General features: G+C 42.8%; 1 protein-coding gene across 5 annotated transcripts in view; it reads left to right on the top strand.

The window, feature by feature from the left end:
* The window catches only part of RUNX2 (RUNX family transcription factor 2), a 150,512-nt gene extending 138,902 nt beyond the window's left edge, over positions 1-11,610 (top strand). For 4 of the 5 annotated variants that reach the window (XM_041480940.1, XM_041480942.1, XM_041480944.1 and 1 more), the window contains one exon: positions 10,796-11,610. In XM_041480940.1, coding sequence (XP_041336874.1) covers positions 10,796-11,274 — 479 coding nt within the window. In that variant the 3' untranslated portion in view covers positions 11,275-11,610. Of the gene's footprint in view, positions 1-2,975; positions 3,009-9,488; positions 9,503-10,795 lie in introns of all 5 variants that reach the window. The other variant, XM_041480941.1, reaches the window with a different exon arrangement.
* Positions 11,611-13,668: the final 2,058 nt, after the last annotated feature.

Here is a 13,668-nt window from a genome sequence, read left to right as displayed (position 1 = left end):
CCGTCACTGGATGAGTTATTTTCCACTGTTTTCACTCCAACAGCATTATTGCGCCTGCTGCTAAAATCCTTAACCTAAGATGGAAATGCCTCCCTGGTATCTCCCCTCTCCTTTCTCCAGTAGCCAGGAGTCCCATGGGCTAAGTGTCCTCGTCGCCTCGGAGCGGCTGCCCCAGCTCCCAGCACAAGCAGCCGCCTCCTGCTGCCTCCGCAGGACGAGGAGCGGCTGCTCTCCCTCTGGGGACACGGGACTGCGTGCCGGGGAGGATTAGAAATCAGCATCATGGCCCTGCTTGTGGACAGGGACCGAGGCTGAAAAAGTCCTTTGAAGGCAGAAGTTATTTTGGAGGAGAAAAGTATGGTTTTCATTGTTTAGATGAGGGGGTTTCATGTGTTATGGATGTCTGGGGGCTGGGGAGGTGCTCTTCTTTCTCTGTGTATGATATTGTTCAGGGGAAAAAAAAAATGAATTATCTACATTTGTGAATTTAAGGTTTTTTGGCCAGAAGTGTAACGATTTGTAGGGTTTGATTTTTCTCTGGGAAAAAAAAAGAAAACAGAGCGTTTTGAGAAACAAGGCTGAGTAACCAAAATATGTTTGTTTTTGTTTAAATCGTTCAGTAGAGAAATCATCTCTTGTCTATTGTTAAGAGCGAGGTTTAAATCAAAGGCAAGTTCTACATATTCTAAAATATACAGACAACTCTTTGAAAGCAAAGCCAAGCCAAACTTTAAAAGAGACCTTCTCCTTGATGCAGAAGTTTTCAGTTAGTTACTGTGCTGGGGCTTGAGTGGAAAGAACCAGCCTGAGAAACAAATGGCAAATCCCCATTTCAGCAGCGGAAGCCAGGAAGAGCATCATATTAATAGCACACGAGACCTTTCCACAGCCATCCTAGTCCAGGGCTTTTCCAGCAGCGGTGAGGAAAAGCCTTTGCAGTTCGTGGGTATTTTTTTTGTGTTCACATTTGGCTGTGGAAGTTTGAAGCGAGCAGCAGAGCAAGGGAATGGAGGGCCTGATCCTCTCATGTTGGGTGGTCCCTCCTACCGCAAATAACCCTATTGGAAACAGAGGGACTATTTGTGGAGTCATTTGTTTGTCAGGAAAAGCGGGGTTTGTAGGATACGGCCCCAATTAGCAGCCAAATTCCTGGTTATTTTCTCGTGATAAAAAGGCGGGTATCTGTTGCAGAGATGCACGTAGCATCTCTCCAGCTCCCATTTGAACTCCTGCCACTTGATCTGTGCTTCTTCCCACTTCCTCAGACGTGCAAAGATTATTCCAGCACCACAGTAGCTCAGATGAGCTGGGTGCTTCCCTCCTGCCTGGCCCTGACGTGGCCTCCAGTGCTTTTCTGTGCTGTTTGGGATTGTTCTGCTCTCTGGGACTCATCAGTGAGGGCACCTGGCAGTTGCTCTTAAGCTTTGGCTCCAAGGACAGCAGGCAGGTGATTTCCACCCCCTGCCTGGCAAATACACCATCCCCCAATAAACCCTGCTTTTAGTATGGCTTGGGTACAGCCAACCCCATCCAGAGCATATCCTCTCCTGAATCCAGCATTTTCCAGGAGATTAACTTAACGGACAGTTTATCACTGAATTGTATCTCTTGGAAGGTCAGGAAGGAAAGGAAAGGAAGGAAAATTTGTAAGGGAAGGAAAAAATTGCCCAGACAGTGGGCACCTGCCCAACCTGTGCAGGCTGGCATAGCAGGACCACCACTCTGCTAACCCCATGTGAGCTTGGTAGATGCCAGGAGAGCTTTTTGGGAGCTGCAGGAATGCTGATAGTAGTGTCCTTATTTGGGGGAGGAGGAGTGCTCTTGATGGTTGTATTATTTTGTGATATAGGGTTGTATTACCCTGTTTTGGTAGCCCTAAGTCATTAGTTGATTTTAATTTTCTTTTCTTTTCCTTCCCCGCGCCGCCCCCCCCCACCCCCCCGAAAATGAAATAAGGACTGAAAGGGAAGAATTTTCCTTATTTTTTCCCTTTTTTTTTTTTTTTTTTTTTGGCTAATCTGAGGCACACTGCCACATCTGAAGCCACTTGGCTTATTATGGATTTCATGGAAACTGATTCCCTGAAAGTGTTTCCATATGTGTGTTCCCAATATATCCCATCCTTTTCTAAATGGGAGTACAAACTCGCACACGAGCTGGAAATGGCTTCAGGATGTGACAGAGAAGTCATATGACTGGAGTGGCACTGTGTGTGGCCCTCTCTGAAAGACACGGTGTCCTGTGTGCTGGCTCCTATCCTACAGTAGATCCAGTTTCAAAGAATATCTTCCTTCACGGCTTCTTAAAAACTCTTAATCAAGAACCAGCAAGGAATCCTCTGTCCTCAGGAGAGATGTCCATTAGTCGAATAAGATGCGAAAGGAAAATTTGGATGGGGAGGGAAAAGGAGGGGTTTAAAGGGTGAAATAACAGAGCAATGCCAAGGGCTTCCCCCCCTTCTCTGTCCCTGCAAAACATAGTTCCTTTGTGTCTGCTCGAGGATCAGATGGTATTTCTGAGTTAGTAGCATGCAGTGGAAAAGTACAATTCATGACAACATTGGAAACAAATATTTATACTGGACAGTTAAGGCACATTTTTCTGAAAAGAAGAAAAAAAAAGAAAAAGAAGGAATAAAGTCGCCTGCGAGCCATGATGTATATTATCTTCCCATTCACTGGATTTACTCAGGATTCCTGTCCCGCTGCTCTCCATCGCCGTGCCTGCTCCGTAGCCCTGTGGTTTCACCCCCTTGCTGTATACAACACTCTGAGGTTGCTCTTCAAGAAAAGCCTCAAGTGCTCCTGCTGATGCCTTTCGGCTGGCGGAAAGCAGTGACGGCTGAAATTCAAGCAGGAGAAGTTGGGGAAAAGTGAGCGGAGAGCGCTGCGCTCTTGCGTGCGTGTTTGTGCCACGCGGTGTTGCAGAGCTCCTGGACTTATTTCCAGGAAACTTTATTTACTGTTTGGTTCCAGTGCAGCGTGTAGATGGCCTGAGACTTTAAACAAGCAGGGGGCTTTTGATACATTGCCAGTTCCTTTCCACCCAAATCACCCGTGACAGCTCCAGACCGGAGTCACTGAGATGAGATAGCAAAGGCTGAGAAGTTCAGAGGCTCCCCATCACACCAGGTCAACAGGCATCCACGGGTGGCAGGTCATAACCACCAACCCAGGGTCTATTTCTGTAATGTGACCATTTGTTCCCCTCCTGTGGTTCTCATTAGGAAGGTTTATAAATCCTGTATAAGTGAGGCAACATCTATAAATGAGATGGTGGTGGCTGAAGCTTCCAGAGCTTCATTTTTTGCTCCCAACAGTCCATGTTGGAGGGGTTGGTTGCTACATTTTTCTACCTATTGATGTTCCCTAAATTTTAGATGAGCTTTTTCTGGGAGTGCAGAGAGCAGCCATCTGTGTTTCAGTGCTTAATGTCACCCAGCAAGACTTCAGTGCCTTAAGGAAAGCAGCTTCATCCAGCAGAAAAGTGCTGTTGAGGGAGCAGGACAGGTAATGACAGAGCCCAGGCTGAAGAAATGCAAAGAGAATCCAATTTTGGTGTTAAGCAATATAACATCTCTGTTTGAGAAATGCTCTCCTTTACTTGCACGAGTGGTACTTTAATGGCCACTACTAACTATGTTATTTATGGGGTGTTTCTCCCAGCAAAGGGCTTAGGTGTAGCACCATAAATTCAATGAAAACATCTATCTGCAAATTAATCTGTGGTATTTTAGGTGCTAAAGACCTGTTACCTAAATACCAGGAGGTTCCAGCATGCAGTTTACTGTGTGAACTGGGGTACTGAGTGACTATGAGAAGGGATGCAGTGGAATGAGGGTCTTGCCTGCTCTGTAAAAGGCTCTGAAAGGGTTAAAGTGTTCCTTCCTCCTTCTGACTTTTGTGAGACTGCTGTGCTTAATAATGTTGCAGTTTAAATGGTCCCAACTAGGCCTTGAAGTTAACACCTTGTTGAGGTGAAGAAAAGAGGGGGGAGCAGTTCACACCTTTTCTGCAGCTATTGTTTGCCTGGAGACCTTTCTGGGGTGACCTGGGCGGGGAGGAAATTGAGAAAAAAATAATGTCAAATTCTTTTTAACTTTCTTTTCTCCTGAACTAAAGGGAGGGGAAAGAGCATTTAAAAACGTATAATTTCCTATGATAAATGGTTCCAAATATCCAGATGACACAATGCTCATCCAGAAAGTAAACCAGGGAGGGAGAAGCCCGGTGCATTATTTCTGGGGTGCTGCATGGACCTCGCCCTCCCAGCACGTAGACACTCGCTGCTGGATGTGTGGGAGGAATGTCCCTGAGCTCCTGCACCAAGCTGAGCACCAGTGTAGGTTTGTGAGATCAGGACCTCACAGCTACAGCAAGGAATAGATATAGGAGGAGGTGTTTTGGGATCCCTGGGAATTGCAGTCCCAAACTCCATTCTTCCAGAGGGAAGGTGCTACAGCAGCTTTGGAGAGACAGAGGCTTGCCTGGAAAAAAGCAGAAAGATGATGCTGAGTGTGTGTGTGATTCAATAAACACTTATTAGCAGACACAGGGAACAAGAATTTAACAAAACCAAGAGCAAAGTAACACTGTCCCTCTGATACAGAAGGATGCTGGGGGAAACCCCAAAGACATCCAGATGGAAAATAATCACTCCCCCATTAAAACACACTGCAAAGAATCCCTCAGACTGGCAAAACCAGGAGCTCAGAAATTAGAAAATCCCAGTGCTTACATTGCCTGTGCAACTTTAAATCAGTCTCATTCTGCTTATGCATTATATTACAAATTTTAATTACAGGATCACATGACACTTTTCCCACGGGATTCCTGTCTCATTCAGTGCACAGGATGGACAGTGCTAACTTAATGAGCAGCTCTTCAATATTTTGTTTGCTTCTTGTTCTTTGCATTTCCTCAGGCCTTGTTTATTGCAGAGCATTAAGTGCTGCTCTGAAGAAGGAATCCTTAATTTCTTGCTTGGTTTTGCTCTAATATTTCTGCCATAGCATTTATTCACTGTAGTGCAATATTCCCAAGAAAAAAAGAACCCTCTTTAGAAAGAGAAATGAGACTGACCTTAAGGTCTTGTGTCGTTCAGTGTACCCTCTGTGTGTCACCTACAGCACAATTCCAGTTCTGTCTGTATCCTTGTGTTCAGACCTGTGATCCTGTTGGCTTCAGCTGCAGCTGGGAATGTTTAGCGCACGTGCAAATCAGAAGCCAACATCTTAGTTGCACACAGAAAATAAGGGAAGTGAAAATGGGATTTGGAGACATTTCAACTGAGTCATGTAGGAGCCATGTGGCAGAAACACATATAAAATCCAGTTAACTCAGGAAATAATTGGGTCCCTCTCGCCTTGTTCACTTCACCCCTTCTGATTTCTTGGAGCAGTGGATCTGGGGAATATATAGACAATGGTCTTCTCTATTCCTCAACTCAGATGCATCTCCAGAGATGGCCAGCTTGGGCAGGTTAATGAGAAAGGAATAGCATCTTGTGTATCTGAATGCTTTGTCATAGTGCATTTGGAGAAGCAACTTCACTGCTGGTGTTTCCAAAGTTTCTCACTCTTCACATGGTAGCCTTAATAATACCCCTTTGTTTACCTCTGGTTATGTTTATAGTTTCTCAGATTTCTGAAAAAAAGTAAACCCCAAATAACCCCACCTTCCCAAATTTTACTTTGCAATGTTATACGAACACCCACATGGTCTCCTTTCACTCAGGGTCTGCCATCCCAAAGAATGGAGCCATCGATGGACTGATTCTTTTTAGACTGGCATGGGGACAGGTGGCAATGTCCCTGTGTTTCAGCAATGTTTGCAGAAAAAATGCTGGGACTTGTGACTCCTGGATTTCATTCCAGTCTCTAGACAAGTGTCTTTATAGGGGCATAGACTTTTCTGCCCATTTTTAATCAGAGTGCTTATGATTTGTTCATATTTGGCTGTATTTTCATGGCAACATCTCTCACACAAAAGCCACTCCTATTCCAAAGTTCAAGTCCTTACTTCAAAGCATGGAACTGGTACAGCTTTTCAAAGGAAGGCTCCTCAGAGTTTAAGATTGGTAAAACAATGTATTTTTCCCAGCAGAAGAGTTTCAGCTGAAATTTTAAAAACAAATAAATGCATAAATCAAAATTTAGCCTGAGACAGACACCCAGCATGGACAATTTCAGCCAGAACATTTAAAGTTTGGCAAAGCTGTAAGAGACTGAAATCGTGTCACCATGTGAAGTGTGTGGCATGTTTCATCCAAGGCGATATTATCAGCTGTAAGTAATCCAGGCTGCGCTTATAATTCAGAGACGTAGATGTTGGGGAAGGAAAAAAACTATTTTAATAGGTCAATTAGTACAATGTCCCAGCCTGAATTGAACTGTTGAACAAAACCCCACAAAACCTAGTTTCGACTTCAGCAAATGTCTTAACACTGAAGTTCCCTGGAACACAAGGGAATCATTTAGCTACTGGTAAATAAGTTTAACTATATGTTGCTGAATTTCCTCAAGACAGACTGCTCAGTGAATACAGAATTACTCTGGTTTCATGCATCGAAAGATTCTGCATTGACTTGATGGGCTAGAAATTTCCCTATGAAACATATGCAATAACCCAAGGGGATTTCCTTCCTGTTAGTGACCATTTATGGCATTAAATAACAAAAAAAATTGTAATATTTTTAAGTTATAAAAATATCTTGTAAGTCTTTAAAGTAGATGTCAGCTGGTTATACCTACAAGGAGTTAATCTGTCCACAATACATTATGATCTTTAATAATTGGGAATGATTGACCAAAGTGCTGTAAACCTGACAGAAATTTGTTGCCTGATTTTCTGCAAACCACAAGTGCAGCTTATTAAATGAGACCTGAGCATTAATTGGCACTAACTTGCATCTGTAATCTGCAAACATGCAGCTGTGAATGGTGGAGCTGCAGAGCTGCAACAGGTAAAATTGGGTTTTAAGCATGAATGCAAAACAATTTGAGCTGGCTGCTGGCAAATGCCCAGGTCTAGGTTTTTAATGAGGCTTCTGCATCAAAATAAGTGAAGCCACATGGAATTTTAATTGTTCTTATTCTAAATATGAAACACACTGAAGCAGTATTCTTGAATCTGGGATGTTAGCATATATATTGGCATATTATCATGACCACTTTTCTGCTCTAAACATTTAGCTCTCAGAAACCTGGAGTGCCAGGCTATGTTATGAAGGAATCAGCCTGGAAAATTTAAAAATAGTTTAACCAGGACTCATTCAGATTTAAAGTTTTTTGGTTTTTTTTTCAAAAATACACTTTTTTCTAATTTTTTTTTTTATTATTGTTAAGCCCAGTCAGCTGATGAGACTGTATAGGAGAAGATCACTTGCTGTGTTCTTCAACATGTCTGTCTTTCTGGTGGCACAAAATAAAGTCTCTTCTCTTTATACAAGCATTGTTTTGCAATGTGGTGCCCATAATGTAGAGCAGAGGGTCTATGCTTCACCCATTTAGTGCAAGCTATCACAAGAGTGGGAACTCACAGATGCAAATGGTTTTCTTGATCTGACGGAGGAAAAATTAGCATAAAGCTTTAATCCTCCTGGGGAGAGGAATAAATAAATTATTATAATATTATAGTTATTATATTATGAATTATATACTTGCACTGTCATGTTACTATATTGCTGATCCACATCACTGTTTGCGCACAGCTAGATATACAAAGATGGGTGCCATACCCAGTAGAACTATTTCACTTCCCAGCCCAGCAAAGAGCTTAACATGTATAAATTAATAGGAGTCTGGGGTTTCTAAGTTCAAACCAAAATCAACCTTAACATAAGGAGGTAGCATAGTGAAAGGAGGAGGAGGAGAGTGAAAAGGAATCAGCAAGATTGAACAGCAGTGAGAGTGGCAAGAAGCTGAAGTTTAGAGCTGACTTTTTCATAAGTTTCCCTTAGAAATGAGACTTTATTTTCTGATCTTTAAAAATGACTTTCCATAATGGAGATACAATAAGGTTGGGAACAAATCACAGCCCTGTGCAGGGAGTTATGGAGACAGCAAAGGGCACTTGGGCAAAAGGGGAGTTGCAGAAGTGAGTGTGCAGGAGCTGTGCGGACACAGCCCTGAGTGAGATAAGACAAGATTATGGTTGTTTGGCCTTTGGGTAAATACAACTGTGCTTTGCAAGCAACAGTAAAAACAAACAAGTGTGGATTTACTAGGGTACATAAGGAGGTCTGCAGCCCCACATTTGAAATGCCTACGTGTGGTGTGCACATTCCCAGTCATTCCACACAGACATAAACTCACGGCAGCACCATGCAGATAATATTTGGATCTAGCTCTGAAAGGGAGATTGCCTTTTAATGTGTAAAACTGTGTGGAGACCTTTGTATTAAGAAAAAAAAAAAATAATATTAGTTGCAAAGAAACCAAAAATACCAATGTTCTTCTACACCCTTAGACTCACACCAATTCCACCTTTGATTGTAAAAGCCTTGTTTAGCTTCTATCAGGGTAAACTAACAGCAACTCTGTTCATGCTGGGAGAGTTGCAATAACAATAAATAAAAAAATAAAAAAATAAAAAGAGAACACAATAAGCAGTAGCAGATTGAAACTCAGTATTTTGAGCAGCTGGGGAAATTATGTTCTAACCTTATATTTCCAGATATGTATCAGACCTGTTCACAATATAAAGGATAGTGTTCCAAAATTACAGCTTTGAATCTGGGTGGTATTGCCTCTGGCTATTGTTTGCAGTTGGGAACGAAAGAAGTTGCATCAAGTAGTAGAATGTTTGCTGTAAAGGTACAAGTTATATTACATTCCAGGGCGCTGTGGTTGGAGGGGTTGATGATGGAGACAGACCCATTCACCCACAGGTCACTGATCCAGTCCCAGATAAAGATAATAGTAATCACATTGTCATCAGAGTTTGGAATGGGCTTTTACTGCCCACTTATAGCTCTGTGCTCAATATTGTTAGAGATGGAGGATTGTAATCCCCAGGTTTCAGGCCGATTTGGAGGCTTGGCTGGCTGTGGGCCAGGTCCTTCAGCCTGAACCCAAACTGTGTCTGAGCTGTGCCCCACTGCTGCTTTTAGATATCTCTGTAGGCATGAGTTCACTGAGCTGGGAGAACAGGCCAGAATAGTGATCCAAATTCCAAAATGTGCCACACAAGGTAGCAAAGGCTGTGGAATCTGTTGCTTACAGCAGAGTGGACCAGGAACAGAAGGGCTGGAGAAACCTTTCTTTTACAAAGCAATGTCAGCAGGGCAGATCTGAAGCCTGACTGCGAGGAAAATCATTGCTTCATCTTAAACTGAGGATACACAGAGCATCTCAGTGTTTAGCACATCATTTTGGCATCTAGAAGATGCCATATTTTCCTTTTAGTTAAGTCAGGATCAGCAGACTGACAAAGAGGTGAGTGAACCCTTGTATCTGGAGGGCTGTAAAACTGTAGGAGTATCAGCAGGAAGTGCAGGGAGGGTCCATTTGATTTCATAATTTTCCCCCTTTTATTTACACCCTGCTCTTTTCAGCTCTCTATAAATATATGTGTGTGCTGCATACTGGCCACTGCATTTGCCTTCTCCTGCTCCGTACTTCCTCATTAAGCTTTCCCTCTTTCCCCCTGTCCTTTTCCCACACCCTCTTTGTTTTCCACTCTTCTGGCTCTCAGTACGAGCTTTCACCATCTTTGTCTTCTGCTCCTGTCCATCCCACAATCTCCTAAGCACATCACCAAGCTAACGTTTGCTTTCCAGTTCTGCTCCAAAGCTTTGGGTGTTTGATGTGGGATTAGAAATTAGGCAAAATGAGTTTACCCATCCCTGTTTTGCGTTAGACTCCAATTCACAGCGTTACCATCCAGACGTTCACAGTAGTCATAAACTGTGTGGTCTTTTTTTTTTTCAACCAGACTGCAGAGACTACATACAAAAACAAATTTTTTTCAATGGCAAAAAGAGTGTTGGGCTTGTAATTTTCCATCAACTTCTCTGAAGAGTAAAATCTGCATTTTTTTCTATCAGCTTAATGGCCTTGTCCATCCTTCGGATGCAGCAAACTGTTTTTTAGGCAAAGGAAGCAGCTGAGCGGATTCTCACCTAAATAAATTGATTTAAGGCAAGAAGTGGGACTTAGTCAACCCCTGTGTAACTCTCCTGGTGTCAGTGGTGCAGTTAACTTGGTGTTGCCAGCTCTTGTAGCTTTACTACAAGTTACAAAGTGATTTCTGCTTTTCTGGAAACCCCAGCTCCTGACAGCCTGTGCTGAGGTGGGAATCTCAGTTTTTGTGTGCAACCAGACCTGAGTTTTTCAAGAGGCTCGAGCAAAAACCAGAGATACATGACCCTCAAAACTCTGAAACCAAGGCAAATCAACTCCAAGTCCACCTTTCATTTTTGGCTCTTTTTTTTAATCTCTAGATTTTAGAAAATTTTTGTCCTCTTTCTTTTTTGGCTCTTTTTCAATCTCTTGATTTTTGAGATTTTTTTTTTTACCCCAACCTGACTCATGACCTTTGAGCTCTTCAGGTTGGCAATGCTGCTCCCTCCATTGGCATCAGTGGAGTTAGACCAGGGATGAGTTTGGCCCAGCGCTTCTAGAAGACAGATGTATGACTCTGTTCCTTGCAATGTGTTGCTTGATATGATCTGCTGTTCTTTTGGGGGCCAAAAGAAGTGGGTTATCTTAGAAAAATAAAATTCTATCATCACGTGATACAAAAAATGGTATTTACAGAATTGTTTTCCCCCGTCTTTTGTTATAATTTTTTAGGTGCTTCAGAGCTGGGCCCATTTTCAGATCCCAGGCAGTTCACAAGCATTTCATCCCTCACTGAGAGCCGCTTCTCCAACCCACGAATGCACTATCCAGCCACCTTTACCTATACACCGCCAGTCACCTCAGGCATGTCACTGGGTATGTCCGCAACCACTCACTACCACACCTACCTACCACCACCCTACCCCGGCTCTTCCCAAAACCAAAGTGGACCTTTCCAGACCAGCAGCACTCCATATCTCTACTATGGCACTTCGTCAGGATCATACCAGTTCCCCATGGTGCCGGGAGGGGACCGCTCCCCTTCCAGGATGCTCCCGCCGTGCACCACCACGTCCAACGGCAGCACACTGCTAAACCCTAACTTGCCCACCCAGAGTGACGGGGTGGAGGCGGATGGCAGCCACAGCAGCTCCCCAACCGTCTTGAATTCTAGTGGCAGGATGGATGAGTCCGTTTGGAGGCCGTACTGAGATTTCTTCCGTAGCCGGCCCGACCTCCGGAAGCCAAAAAAAAAAAAATCCACCAAACCACCAAACGGTCGACTAACTACGAAGTGCCTGTTTTTTGTTTCTTTTTTCTAAAAAAACCCCAGATTTTACCAATATGTGCAACTGTGTAGATGGGATGATAATGGCCATAAATAACACAAGAGTTACCAACATACCACAACCCATGTTTCAGATTATGTGAATCAAAGCACATATTTTATTTTTTTTTCCCCCTCTTGGAAGCATTTTACCTTGTTTTATATTTAAAATGTACTTTCTACACACACACACACAAAATCACCCCGTCCTTTTTTTTTTCTTTTTTTTTTTTTTTTGAATTTTTTCCTTCTATTTTTTCCCCCTAGAGTTTTGTAATAACTAGTGAGTACTTTTGCCAACAAGGAGAGAATGGACTCCCCGGCTATCAGGAGAAACATGGTGATGCAAGGCAAAGGCTGCATTCCCTTTCATTTTAATAAAAAACCAAAACTAACCATGAACTCCAGATACAGTTGCAATCATACAACGTATGGGACCCTCTCCACACCTGTAGTGCAATTCACCTGGTTTGTATTGGTGCACATAAAAAGGAAAGCAAAGAGCAAGTTGCTTCCATTTTGCTATGATCCATTCAGATGAAAACAGCTGTCCCAAAAAGCTGTCCGAGCCTTGCTGCGGATAATAGTTGGAATTTCTGTGTTCATTGCTTTCTTGGTTTGTTTTTGGGTACTTAAAGAGAATGAGTTTTCAAGTTAGGTGAGCCAACCCCGGGGTTTCCTTTTTTCTTTTGTATCCGTTCGTTTTGCCTTCGATTAGCCAAAAACCAAAAATAATAACCAAAACCTTGAAAAACAAAAAAGCAAAATGTTATTACTTATGCAAAATATGAGAATGGCAATATATATTACTAGAGCCAAAATGGTATACATAGTATTTGTGTTCGGCTATGTTCTTTTTTTATATTTTTTAAATTATAAATGTGTAAAATTTGAGGTTGTTTGCTAACATGAATCATCATTTAAGTTTAAAAGAATATTTATAATTATTTAATGACATTTGGACCCTTTAAACGTTTCTTAATGTAATGATATATTGACTTCGGTCTCTAAAAGTGTTTTTTTGTTTTGTTTAGTTTTTTTTTTTTATTACATTTCTGCAATAGTGTAAACCTCAGACCTTTACCCAACTCTGAAAAGCAGTTCCAGTGTGAACCAGTTTACAATGTGACTTAAAAACAACAAACCCAACCTAAATGCATCCACATCAAATGATTTTGGATGTAGGATCTTTTTATATAACTTATGAAGGAAATATTGTGTTTAAAATATTTTTATTAGCTGTCTGGTTGCCTTCAACACAGTCTTGCCTTTTAATCAGTAGTTGTGGAGACACTGGAAAAATGGTAGGAAGGATGAAATATTTTCCACCCTTCCCCTAATTTCTTTTTCTCCAAGGATTTTTTCTCAGAACTTCAAAATTTGAAAAGATTCATATTTAAAATGGTCTATTTTGACAGCATAATTTGGATTTCGACAGGGTTTTTTTTTTCCCAAAGAAAAATCAAAACCGTTTCAAAGCCCATATTTTGCAAATGATGAATTGTTAAATATCTCAGAAGTGGGATTAAGGGAGAAATGGTGAAACATTTTCCCCTCCCCTTGCAATTTCAGCCCACTCAGTGGAAATTAAAAGGTTTCAAACTTGAGACAGAAACTGCCTGGTAGCGAGTCACCACCCGTTAGCATTAAATGCGGGAGCCGTGCAGATGCTGTGGTGGCTCTGAAGCTGATGTGGCTGTTGCCTGTTAGAGGGATGAGCACAAGGGCAGCAAAACTCACCTCTGCCCACACAGAAGACACAAACTCGCCTTCAAAGCCACCCTGGGGCTCCCAGGGATGGTACAAGCAGAGCAGGTTGCCCCCAAACCCCAACCTGTCTGTGGCCAAACTACCCTGCAGAGAAGCCCCATTTTTGCCCAGCCCAGGGCTGCCATGGCATGCAGGGAGGTGACATGGCATCAGCTGGACGTGGTGGGAGCTGAGTCATCCTCCCCATGCTCTCCCCAGGCAGGTGTTAAGCCTGGCTTAGTGGGATGTTCAGCACGTGCCAGTGGGCTTGGCCAAAGCTCCCTCCTTCCACTGCCTCAGCGCTGCCCGCAGCCTCCTCCGAGCTGCTCCTTGGGTGATCTTTGGCTACCTCCAAAGTATGGCAGTGAATCAACGCTGGGCACAGCCACACAGAGCCGGACACCACCCTCACTGCTCGTTAGCAGCGAAGCTGTTAAACGAGCTGCCGTTAGCATGGTACAGCCCTCCAATCTGCGTGATGACGTGCTCTTAAAAATAATAAATTAATAAAGTCTTTGCCTTCTAAAGG

This window comes from Pyrgilauda ruficollis, unplaced genomic scaffold (genome assembly GCF_017590135.1).
Source record: "Pyrgilauda ruficollis isolate IOZ18807 unplaced genomic scaffold, ASM1759013v1 scaffold54, whole genome shotgun sequence".
Lineage (NCBI taxonomy): Eukaryota > Metazoa > Chordata > Aves > Passeriformes > Passeridae > Pyrgilauda > Pyrgilauda ruficollis.
The sequence above is the reverse complement of the archived record's forward strand: the minus strand, read 5'-3'. Positions and strand labels throughout refer to the sequence as shown.